The sequence below is a fragment of the Choristoneura fumiferana genome, chromosome 26 (genome assembly GCF_025370935.1).
Source record: "Choristoneura fumiferana chromosome 26, NRCan_CFum_1, whole genome shotgun sequence".
NCBI classification, from domain to species: Eukaryota; Metazoa; Arthropoda; class Insecta; order Lepidoptera; family Tortricidae; genus Choristoneura; species Choristoneura fumiferana.
Window position 1 is genome coordinate 10,528,031 of NC_133497.1, and position 11,343 is coordinate 10,539,373.

Sequence of the window (11,343 nt, forward strand, 5' to 3'; positions counted from 1 at the left end):
AAAATTGCTCTTCAGTGCCTCGAAAGTAGCTCATATTTCAGGCAGGACATTTTGAAATTGAATTTTTTGAAGCCGTGGTGGCCTAGTGGTTTGACCTATCGCCTCTCAAACAGAGGGTCGCGGGTTCAAACCCCGGCTCGCACCTCTGAGTTTTTCCAAATTCATGTGCGGAATTACATTTGAAATTTACCACGAGCTTTGCGGTGAAGGAAAACATCGTGAGGAAACCTGCACAAACCTGCGAAGAAATTCAATGGTGCGTGTGAAGTTCCCAATCCACACTGGGCCCGCGTGGAACTATGGCCAAGCCCTCTTGTTCTGAGAGGAGGCCTGTGCCCAGCAGAGGACGTATATAGGCTGGGATGATGATTTTGAAATTTGAACATCAGAGGCGATAACCTCCCCTTTTTTTGAAGTCGGTTTGATCGCATGCCTCAACTTATTCTGAGGATGTTTCGACAGCCATATGGCGGGCCTATTTAAAATTTCGGCGATAAATAGTTCTGCATCCATTTTGTCGCGCGCGTATCTTCTAAAAAATGTTGTTCCTTGTTTAACCGGCCGATGCGTCCCGCCAATAACGCCGTTCGCGCCGCTCTGAGTCGTGGCCTCCCTCCTAATGAGGGCTATCGCGTATGAATTCGCCGCTAGAGGCGCTAGTGTAGCGTGAGGTCTCCGAAATGTCAAATCTCATAGTTTTTGGGTGAGCTACGCGGGTTTATTTATAATTAGATTTTTTTGTGAATATTTTGCATTACCTGAAATTAATTATGGCAATTATGCGTTCCGGGGCAATGAATGTCTGTGTTCTGAGACAGTTTTGTCTTTTGGAAACTTTTGTCCTCCCTTTTTTCCCGAACAAGTTAGTCCTAAGCAACACTGTGGTTGCTGGATATTTTATGGTACGGTTTTAAGGTGTTTAAATATGATTTTAATCTAAACTTTGTTTTAACGCCCGTAATAACAGACTCCGAAAGCCATACTTAAAAACCTCACGCAACAGTGCGCCATCTAGTGAGACAAAGAACGATAGCCCTCATTGCCCGTATCTTGTTCCCCCGCGCGCTGCCCGCGCCGCGGTAGCTCGTGGCATGCTTCAAGCGTCTTTTGAATTTGTTTTGGCCGCTCGCCGCTACCGCTTCCGCTGCCGCAAGCCGCGCGAGTTCGTGGCCAGGCCGATATAATTACGGGTTAGTATCATTTTGTCTATAAAAGCAGCTAGTCTAAATAGCAAGTGGTCTAAACAGCAACTGATCCTAACCTGTTTTTGTCCAAAACTTGAAAAAACATGGTAGGTTAAGTTAGGTTAGTGTTGCGTCAAGGTGCGAAGCGGCTCAGCCACGCGGAATAGGAGCTCCGCGAAGTGGAGCTCCGTCGACTTTGAGTCAAAGAATTTTAGACCACTTGATAATTAGACAAAGTTGCTACTTAGACCAGTTGCTTCTTAGGCCACTTGCTACTTAGACTAATTGCTAATTTAGACGAAATGATACTAACCCATAATTACATTTGGAAAGGTTTTTTTATATTCTACAACTTTTTGTACGGCGGGCAATCTCGAATCGCTGTGTACAAAAATATGAAAACGCATATAAAACAAAGTCATCAACATACAGGAACTTACTTAGTATCGAAAAAAACCTACTTTTATGCAGCGGTAACTTTTTTCACACAACGATTCAGGACTACCTGCCATAGTAAAAGTTTTGGAACTTAGAATAAATAAAATAAATAAATATCACGGGACAATTCACACCAATTGACCTAGTCCCAAAGTAAGCTTAGCAAAGCTTGTGTTATGGGTACTAAGCAACGGATAAATATAATTATATAGATAGATACATACTTAAATACATATTAAACACCCAAGACCCGAGAACAAACATTCGTATTTTTTATACAAATATCTGCCCCGACACGGGAATCGAACCCGGGACCTCAAGCTTCGTAGTCAGGTTCTCTAACCACTAGGCCATCTGGTCGTGGTAGAATAAGCTATCCAGTGCCATATCGCTTGTCCTTATTGGTCATTAGGCCAATTAGCCCACCCTCCTTTGTAGGTATCTATAAATATCCAGTGTCAGCAGAGCCCTTCTCCTAAGCAAACTGTGCGCAGTGTGGGATCATTTTAGGTGGTTTATTGACATAGACAAACTTTCAGACTTTTCTTATTGATTGTGCTATAATAGCTATTTTCGCACAAAACTTCAAGTTTCTATTCAGCTGGAAGTACACATTCGGACCCAGTGACGTCTGTGACTTTTTAGTTCTTACTCCGATTTGTGACTGCTGTGGGCTAAAGACGTTACCAAGGCAACAAAAACTTGGTTGACCCAGGTACGAATTCTTTTGACACACATGCGTGTCACCGTCGCATAGGAGTAAGAAATTTTGATCACAAACATGTTACTGTCACCGGAATGTGTTACGTCTGTTACGTTTTTTTTTTTTTTTTTTAATTCGACTGGATGGCAAACGAGCAAGTGGTTCTCCTGATGGTAAGAGATCACCACCGCCCATAAACATCTGCAACACCAGGGGTATTGCAGACGCGTTGCCAACCTAGAGGTCTAAGATGGGATACCTCACGTGCCAGTAATTTCACCGGCTGTCTTACTCTCCACGCCGAAACACAACAGTGCAAGCACTGCTGCTTCACGGCAGGATTAGCGAGCAAGATGGTGGTAGCAATGCGGGCGGACCTTGCACAAGGTCCTACCACCTGCAAAACGTATACGTGTCACTGGCATAGAAGTGGCTGCTGCGGGATATGTGTACGTTAGCGTAAGACCTTACTGGATCGTTGCCGGGGCCGAATGTGTTAATTATTCGATTATGGCAATTTGTATGGAGAAACCATTTTTAATGTCTATCTTTTACAGGCATTACAGCTTCTAAACAGATAATTTGGCAACACTGTATTTTAACGTCAAATCACGTACATAATATGCGTTACTTTTGCAGTGTTACCATATTATTATACTCTGCAGAGTTAGCTTGGCTCGGCTCTAGACCTTTGATGCAGTTTTTTAATTAAAAGCTATAACAGTGATGGTTCTTAGCTAAGATTGTTTCTAATCGGTTTAGCCGTTTTTGAGATATTGATAAATGACAATGTTGGCGACTTTTGACTTTTTTAAGTTAGTTATTTCTATGTAGGCAGTGATCAAAGCTTTATCTACTGGTTTTCGGTCTACTGGTGTCCGGTCTACTCGGTCTTCTTGCTGCTCTGAGCCGCGGCGAGCGTGTCCTTGCACTGCTGGTGCAGAGCGTCAAGGTCGAAGGCAGCTCTCACGTTGTCTTTTGAGAAAAGGAACCTGCAACAAGAAATTTTACATAAATACTAGAAGCCGCGGTGGCCTAGTGGTTTGACCTATCGCCTCTCAAGCAGAGGGTCGTGGGTTCAAACCCCGGCTCGCACCTCTGAGTTTTTCCAAATTCATGTGCGGAATTCAATTTGAAATTTACCACGAGCTTTGCGGTGAAGGAAAACATCGTGAGGAAACCTGCACAAACCTGCGAAGCAATTCAATGGTGCGTGTGATGGCCCAAGCCCTCTTGTTCTGAGAGGAGGCCTGTGCCCAACAATGGGACGTATATAGGCTGGGAAGATGACTAGAGTTTACCCGCTGCTCCGCACGCGTTAACTATTCGATTTGGTAGTTACAATTGAAATTCCGGGATTTTACAATATTCCCCTGGGTAGTCCCAAATTTTTTATCGTGGTCTTTATTGAGGTTGAGTTAAGAACAACTGTCCAAAATTTAAGACTTTAAACCCAGCGGTAGAAATTCCAAGATTTTATCCCTATCCCGGGGGAATATCGGGATAAAAAGTAGCCTATGTTTTAATCCAGATTATAAAATAACTTTTAGCCAAATGTCATCCAAATCCTCCAGCCGTTTCAGCGTGAAGAAGTAACAAACATACTCACTCACTCACAAACTTTCGCATTTATAATATTAAGTAGGATTTTAAAAACAACTTCCAATTTAATTACTTTCACCTCAGCGGTTATTTCGTCATTTTATCCATATCCCGTGGGAATATCGGGATAAAAAGTAGCCTATATTTTATTCCAAATGTCCAGCTATCTACATACCAATTTCATCCAATCCGTCAGTCGTTTCAGCGTGAAGGATCAACAAACATGGTCACTCATTCACTCACAAACTTTTGCATTCATAATATTAGTAGAATATTATCCGTCCCTTTCCTACACACTACGTTAATCCTATATAGATTCATCTTTCCCTTTCATTCTTCGCTTAAGCTCACTGTTCATACGTCTCTGTCTTACATCAAATAACTCGCGCATTCGGCTCTTTCGCACCCATACATTCCTATTAACTATCACCTTACATGCCCTCTAAAATATACGATTCCCGTTTACATACCTATAAATGTGTAGGGAACCCTCGGTGCGCGAGTCCGACTCGCACTTGTCCAGTTTTTTTAATATGTCCCTTGCGTTGGGAAAACGAGCGAGCACCCATGAGGCTGACGTGATCACCTGGAGTGTTCAAGGCGTCAACAAAAACAGAAAGAAAAGGACATACTTCTGCAGTTTCCCGCTGTGGTCTGGCTGCGGCCTCCTGGCCTGCTCCCTGCCGTCAGCCAGCAGCAGCAGCGTCGGCAGCTGCCGGCTGGTGGGCCCGTCCAGCACGCGGTACTTCGCCGCCGCCTCGGGGTACCTGCCACACGAGACACCAGCAAAATAGAAACCGCTCTCTATGTATTCTATTGTATTTTGGACGACCAGATGGCCTAGTGGTTAGAGAACCTTGAGGTCCCAGGTTCGATTGCCGTGTCGGGGCAGATATCTGTATGAAAAATACGAATGTTTGTTCTCGGGTCTTGGGTGTTTAATATGTATTTTAGTATGCATCTATCTACATAATTATATTTATCCGTTGCTTAGTACCCATAACACAAGCTTTGCTAAGCTTACTTTGGGACTAGGTCAATTGGTGTGAATTGTCCCGTGATATTTATTTATTATTTATGTATGGGTCTCGCTCGAGGTAGTGCCACAAGAGTTGAAATGATTACATGAAGTAATGATTGGAAAATAAATGAATGAGTGAATGTAAATGTACGTAAAGAATTATCAGACAATAATTAGTTTTTTGAGTTTTGAGTTTGAAGCCGTGGTGGCCTAGTGGTTTGACCTATCGCCTCTCAAACAGAAGGTCGTGGGTCCAACCCGGCTCGCACCTCTGAGTTTTTCGAAATTCATGTGCGGAATTACATTTGAATTTACCATGAGCTTTGCGGTGAAGGAAACATCGTGAGGAAACCTGCACTAACCTGCGAAGCAATTCAATGGTGCGCGTGAAGTTCAATCCGCACTGGGCCCGCGTGGGAACTATGGCCAGGCCTCTTGTTCTGAGAGGAGGCATGTGCCAGCAGTGGACGTATATAGGCTGGGATGATATGATGATGAATTGTTTTTTGGAGTCTTTTTGTATTTTTTATTTCAACACCAAATTTGTTACTGTGTTGTTTGTGTTTGTGAAACCATATCGAAAATTTGCTGAGGACCTGGGTTCGATTCCCAGTGCTGGTCTCTTTTTCTGGTTTTTCTCCGCATTCATGTCTCAGTTTGTATTTTCGATATGGAATAATCAGACAGCTTAATATTCATTTTTATTTAGTAACTCCTGTCTCGTTGTTTGTGTTTTGTAGTCAAATCCAGTGCCGGTATTAGCACTTCCAGCGTCCTGGGCGAGATTTGGCGCCCCCAACTTTTGGGAATTGCTTCGTCCAATGAGCGAAGGCGCCTCTCTAAGGGCCTGTTGTTTGATCAGTAGTTAAAGATACTAATAGTCAATTTTCCTTTGAAATGCGTTAACTATTGTTATGTTTCCCATACAGTTTAAACTATTAGTTTGTTTAACTACTTATCAACAACAGCTTAGTCCAGCGCCCTGGGCGTCGCCCCACCGCCCCACCAATCTCCGCTACTGGTCAATCTTGCAAGTTAAATTCGACCAGCTTCAGTAGTCGGATTGATTTTAAATTTGGCATACTTATGAAAATGGCGTGACGTGATAATACAATAATCTGGTATACCTTCCGCCGCCTAACTTTGCTTTAAAATTCATTGCCTAGTACCACAAAAACTATAACGGTGTAATTCCAATAATTGAATAAGCGATTCGAACACAATCCGGGAGTAACGTAAAGACGTCGCATAAAAAATGTATCTCAAAAATGCGTAATGAACTTTTAGGCAGATTTATATGGCGCGTGGTGTAGTAACATCCTGGTAGTCCAGCCAGATCGTCTCCGCAGGACGGAACTCTTCAACGATTAATGGTATCGACTTGAAATTTGGTATGCAAATGTAGTTTGAGTGACAATGCATTATTGTGACAAGTTGTGATTGTGACAGTGCACAGTGCAGTGGACTCCGTACAAACTTAGTTTAATGTACAACGATCTATGAAGTTGGTTGATGTAAGTTTTTTTTTTTTCTCAATTTTTTTTTTGAGGCTTAAGTGCACCAGTGTGACTATGCCAGCCTCATTGAAAGACTCGATGTCACATTCATCAAACACTCCTATTGCGATATCCAGATTATCTGGCTGCAAAGGAGTTGCTTGATGAACTGTAATTCGTACTGCATCTTCCGATAACGGACAACTCAAAATACATTCACTGCACATTGAACAGGTCCAAATCACTCAACACCTCTTGGCGGATATCTTCGTCAATACACACTCCACCAAAAAATGTATTAAGTCTCAATCTTATTACAATCCATGCACATGGGGGATTGAACTACTTTCATCATATTTAAAAATTTATTCAATGGAACATGTCTGACCGCACTCGAAACGCTCACACAAGTAAATCCTGGGGAGGCTGGCACAATCGACCAGGGCACCCTGAAATTTTGTTCTGTATTGTGTTGTACAGATACCTTTTTGTTCTTGATATGAAATTGAATGACTCTTGCCACAAATCTAAGCATTTTGATGTAAGTTAAACTAAGTCATTAATGAGTCCGCTCCATACGCGGTGGAAACTGCTTTTGATGACAACGCATAAATAAACATCCCAAATTCAGTGCTCCGGCATACATAACTGCACACATAGCATTATCTCACCTGCCAACATCCAGCTTCCCGAACTTCAAGTTGTCCAAGCTGTAACTGGCAGACAGTTCCGCGAACACCGGCGCGAAGTTCACACAAGCAGGGTGCCAGGCTGCGTACAGACACACCAGCCACGTGGTCTGCTTATGGCGCGCTCGCTCCTCGTCTAGCGTCTGCGGTCCCCGGAAGTAGGTGATCAGCTCCGGGCCCTGGTACGTTGGCTCCGGGATGACCAGGGAGCTGAGGATGAGGAGGGCGCCGAAGGGAAGACCGTATCTGAAAGATGATATAAGACGATTGTAAGTCTAGATCAGTGGTTCTTAACCAGTGGTCCGCGACCACGCGATGCGGCCGTCAAGCACCTAGCGGTCGCAACCGTTCATTCATTTACAATTTTACTTTTACCTTTAAACAGATGCTGACAGATACCTCCTACCTAAAAGGTTAATAACCACTGGTCTAGATCACCTGCGAGCCTTACAGGAAAAGTGTTAGTATCTGCTTTCAGGGTTTGTTCCAGAGGTATCCCAACAAACAAATTCTTACACATGATGAGAGTTACCATCACCTCTGTGTGAGGTTTGCCAGAAGAAAGAAGACTTGTCTCATTTGTTGTTGGAATGTGTTCGGAACTCAGACTTGAGAAGAAGAGTTCTTGGAGGTTTCGGTCCCATGCACAGTGGCCAGGTCAACATCTGACAAAGCTATTCGCATATATATATCACTTCTTTGATATGTCCCTTGTGTAGGGAAAATGAGCGAGCACCCATGAGGCTGACATGATCACCTGAAGTGTTCAAAGCCTTAACAAAAATAAGAAAAAAAAAGTCTTGATCAAGAGAGTTACCATTCACAATTTGTTTTTGATATTTTTTATTGTTTACCTTTACTTGCCCGAATTTCACTTGCCATACCAACGTTTGCCATAAAATATATAGAACCGTGCTGTTTTCAGGATTTTTTTAACTGTCATCATATATAATGCAGTAGGTTAGGTTAGGTTAGTTTAATATCAACTCTGAAGAAATTACTATTTCGGATATAAATTACTTTATGGCAAATGAAAATTCTAGAAAACGATACATTCGGGCTTATGAAATTCGGGCAATAGAGAACCATTTTTTATACAAACTGCTATGTAAAGTAACCTGCATTCATATCTGGCATAGCGGTGCATGCTTAAATATCTGACACATCCTAGTGGCCCTAAACATAGTCGTATCAGATATTTTTGTACGCAGATATATTACTGCTGGTGACTGTACAGAATGTTTATGTATATTTTTAACTCATATCCATAGAACAACAAAATCTTAAAATAGGTATCACCCCTCTGTTAAATAATCTATAATAACTCCAGTTATATGACATAATTAAGGATAGCAGATACTTAGTTTTTTTAGCATTAGAAAAAGGGTAAACAATCTTGTTTTTTTTTCCCTCTGATTCTTATTACAATTCCAAATTTTTAAAAAATACAAAAAGATTCCAAAAAAAACAATCTTAATAATGATATCTCTTGTCCGGGTGAGCGGTTAGTTCCGATGGAGTGCCGAAAAGTTTCTCAATGAGGGCTAGTGTCGGCTTAGGGCTAAATAAGAAACAACACAAGCTGAGATATGAGGTGCATAGGAGAAATTCGTGTCTGTATCGTTGTCCAGCGGTGGTGTAGCGGTATAGCACACGGCACGGAATGCCGAGGACCTGGGTTCGATTCCCAGCGCTGGTCTTATTTTTCTGTGCATCTATATTTCAGTTTGTATTTTCCATATAGGTTTTACGGGATGACCGTAAAAGTAACAAAAAAATTGGAATTGAAATAAAAAATACAAAAAGATTCCAAAAAACCAGTCTTAAATTACGGGCACTTGAGGTATCCCATCTTAAGCCTCTAGGTTGGCAACGCATCTGCAATACCCCTGGAGTTACAGATGTTTATGGGCCGTGGTGATCTCTTACCATCAGGAGACCCACTGGCGCATTTGCCATCCAGTCAAATAAAAAAAAAAAATGTTGATAGAACTCAGAGCCATAAGGGACTAAGACAAAGCTAAATGGTTCTGCTTCTGTTAGTACTTATTAGCGAGTTGGGTAAGACGGTCATTATCTGTTTCATGTTAATTAAAATCAGTAGCTAAGTCTACTACTAAATTTAACCGTGGTACGATTAAGACACAGATCTGTGCCAAATTTAACCCTTTGGCTGCCACAGTCGGCAAAACGCGACAGCTGAAAAGGCATTGCGTGGCGCCTCTGAAGCAGGCTGATTTTCCGAATTTTTTTTTGTTTGTTGTTTTGACCATGGCCATCAAAGGGTTAAGGCTATCTTTTTATTTATTTTTTATTTAATTCAGCAGACTTTGTTCTCATTAAAACAGATAATACTAGAATGCAGTACTTTTTTACAAGCTTTTATTTAGTTTCACCTGTCCCATTGTCTGTCTGTCTGTAATCAAATCTTGCAAGTTAAATTTGACCAACTTCCAGTAGTCAAATTGACTTAAAATTTGGAATACTTATGTAAATCGCGTGACAATACAATAATATAGTAGTGACATCCTGGTAGTCCAGCCAGGATCGTCTCCGCAGGACGGAACTCTTCAACGGTTAATAGAATTGACTTGAAATTTGGTATGCAAATGTAGTTTGGGTGACAATGCAAGTACAGTCAATAAAAAGTACAGTCAGCAAAAAAGCTTGTACTAAAAATGTTTTTTTTTACGGTTCGCTTATTTTAGTTCCAGCATACAAAGAATTACAATGGGTTAAAAAGGTATTCATTCTATGTCCCATAAAAAATAAGCTTGAAGTTTAGTAGTTGTGCATCATATCAGCCGTAGGACATCCACTGTCGGACATAGACCTGTTGCTTCAGTTGGAAGCGGCCTGCATCCACCGTGAACCCGCGGCTTTAACCAGGTCATCCATCTCGTTGGTGTCCTACGCTGCGCTTGGCGATCCGCGGTCTCCATTTAAGAACTCTTTGGCCTCAATTGTCTTCTCAAACTCAAACTCACAACATTTATTGACAAGAAAAACACACTACATCACAACAAAAACACAGTAAAAACATAAATAGGAGAAGAGAGGAAAATAAGAGATATTGTGCTGTAGTGTGATGCCAAAAGGACTCAGCTCAGCATGTGCCGTAGCCCTGTAACCAGAGCTGCAGCGCTGGTTTTCAGCTGAACCCCGGTGAGTGTGCACCCACGTAACCGAACGCGTAATTATTGCGGGAAAAGAAAAAACTATATATTATATTATATATATATATATATAAATCATGACAAATATAAGAATTATAAAATACCTATAAACATATATATGCGTGGAAATTTGTACAAGAGGATTTAAAAATAAAATAAAAGAGTAGCAATAAATTCAATAACGACAACAATAATAAGTAAAATAAAATTAGGGACGCCTCAAGTAAGTTCTCCATGGTACATAGCCCATCTTCTAGCTAATTCGCTTGGCTGTCAGCGACCTTCGTTATTTTACGTATCAGTTACTTTTATTTTTACTTATTTAAATCTGAACCTAACCAGTAGACACTAGTACTAACCTCACATCGGCGTAAAACCATAGAATTAAGTTCGCAATCTTCGTATAAACGAATGATGACGACAAATAATTGACCATAGTTACGCTCCCGGCCTTCCGAGTCCGCAACATGACTACTATAATTAGGAAGAACAGGATTTCCGTCTCTCTAGAGTCCAATTCACAATCCACATCGGGGAACAGAAAACTGCAAATGACGCCCGTACGCTTCGCTGTTACGTAGGAGATGCTCAGTAATATGTTGACCCAGTAGTAGGGCTTCAGTAATTGTTTGAAATCTTGCTTGTAGGACATTTTATTTGATTTCTTTGTCGTATTTTTAAAGCGAGCTCGAGCTATAGAGCAAGTACACAAGAGTAGGCAAATTGACACTGACAGAAAGATGCCTGTGTTGCCAATGCCAATTTACCATTACCAGTATACACACATCTATATGATAAAATGAGAAAACAATACAAGGTCAACGATTGATTTCTGTTCAACAAATATTTTGATAATGACCTACAAACTTTTGCCTTACTACTCACCTATCAAAGTAGTTTGAATTGGTTAGTTCATTGTTATGGACTAAAATCAATTAGTAAATTTCGGTTAAATTGCCTATTGTCCACAAATGAGGGGTAAGTAAAATTTCTAACCTGGCAGCCTCAGGCCTGGACTGTGTTGCAAGTTAATG

General features: G+C 41.3%; 1 protein-coding gene across 1 annotated transcript; it reads right to left on the reverse strand.

Moving 5' to 3' along the window:
* Positions 1-2,297: 2,297 nt before the first annotated feature.
* LOC141442866 (thioredoxin-related transmembrane protein 2 homolog) lies at positions 2,298-11,054 on the reverse strand. The gene is made up of 4 exons (XM_074108013.1): positions 10,669-11,054; positions 7,116-7,379; positions 4,560-4,694; positions 2,298-3,317 (listed from the first exon to the last, which is right to left on the reverse strand). The coding sequence occupies exons 1-4, from the start codon at positions 10,959-10,961 to the stop codon at positions 3,209-3,211; spliced, it is 801 nt and encodes a 266-aa protein (XP_073964114.1). The 5' UTR covers positions 10,962-11,054; the 3' UTR covers positions 2,298-3,208.
* Between the last annotated feature and the right edge of the window lie 289 nt (positions 11,055-11,343).

Excerpts from the sequence above, each read along its gene's own strand:
- LOC141442866 (XM_074108013.1), bottom strand. The coding sequence starts at position 10,961 with ATGTCCTACAAGCAAGATTTCAAACAATTACTGAAGCCCTACTACTGG. Across the intron at positions 7,380-10,668 it reads TGGTTTTACGCCGATGTGAG|ATACGGTCTTCCCTTCGGCG; the intron begins GTTAGTACTAGT and ends ATCATCTTTCAG. Across the intron at positions 3,318-4,559 it reads CACAGCGGGAAACTGCAGAA|GTTCCTTTTCTCAAAAGACA; the intron begins GTATGTCCTTTT and ends TTCTTGTTGCAG.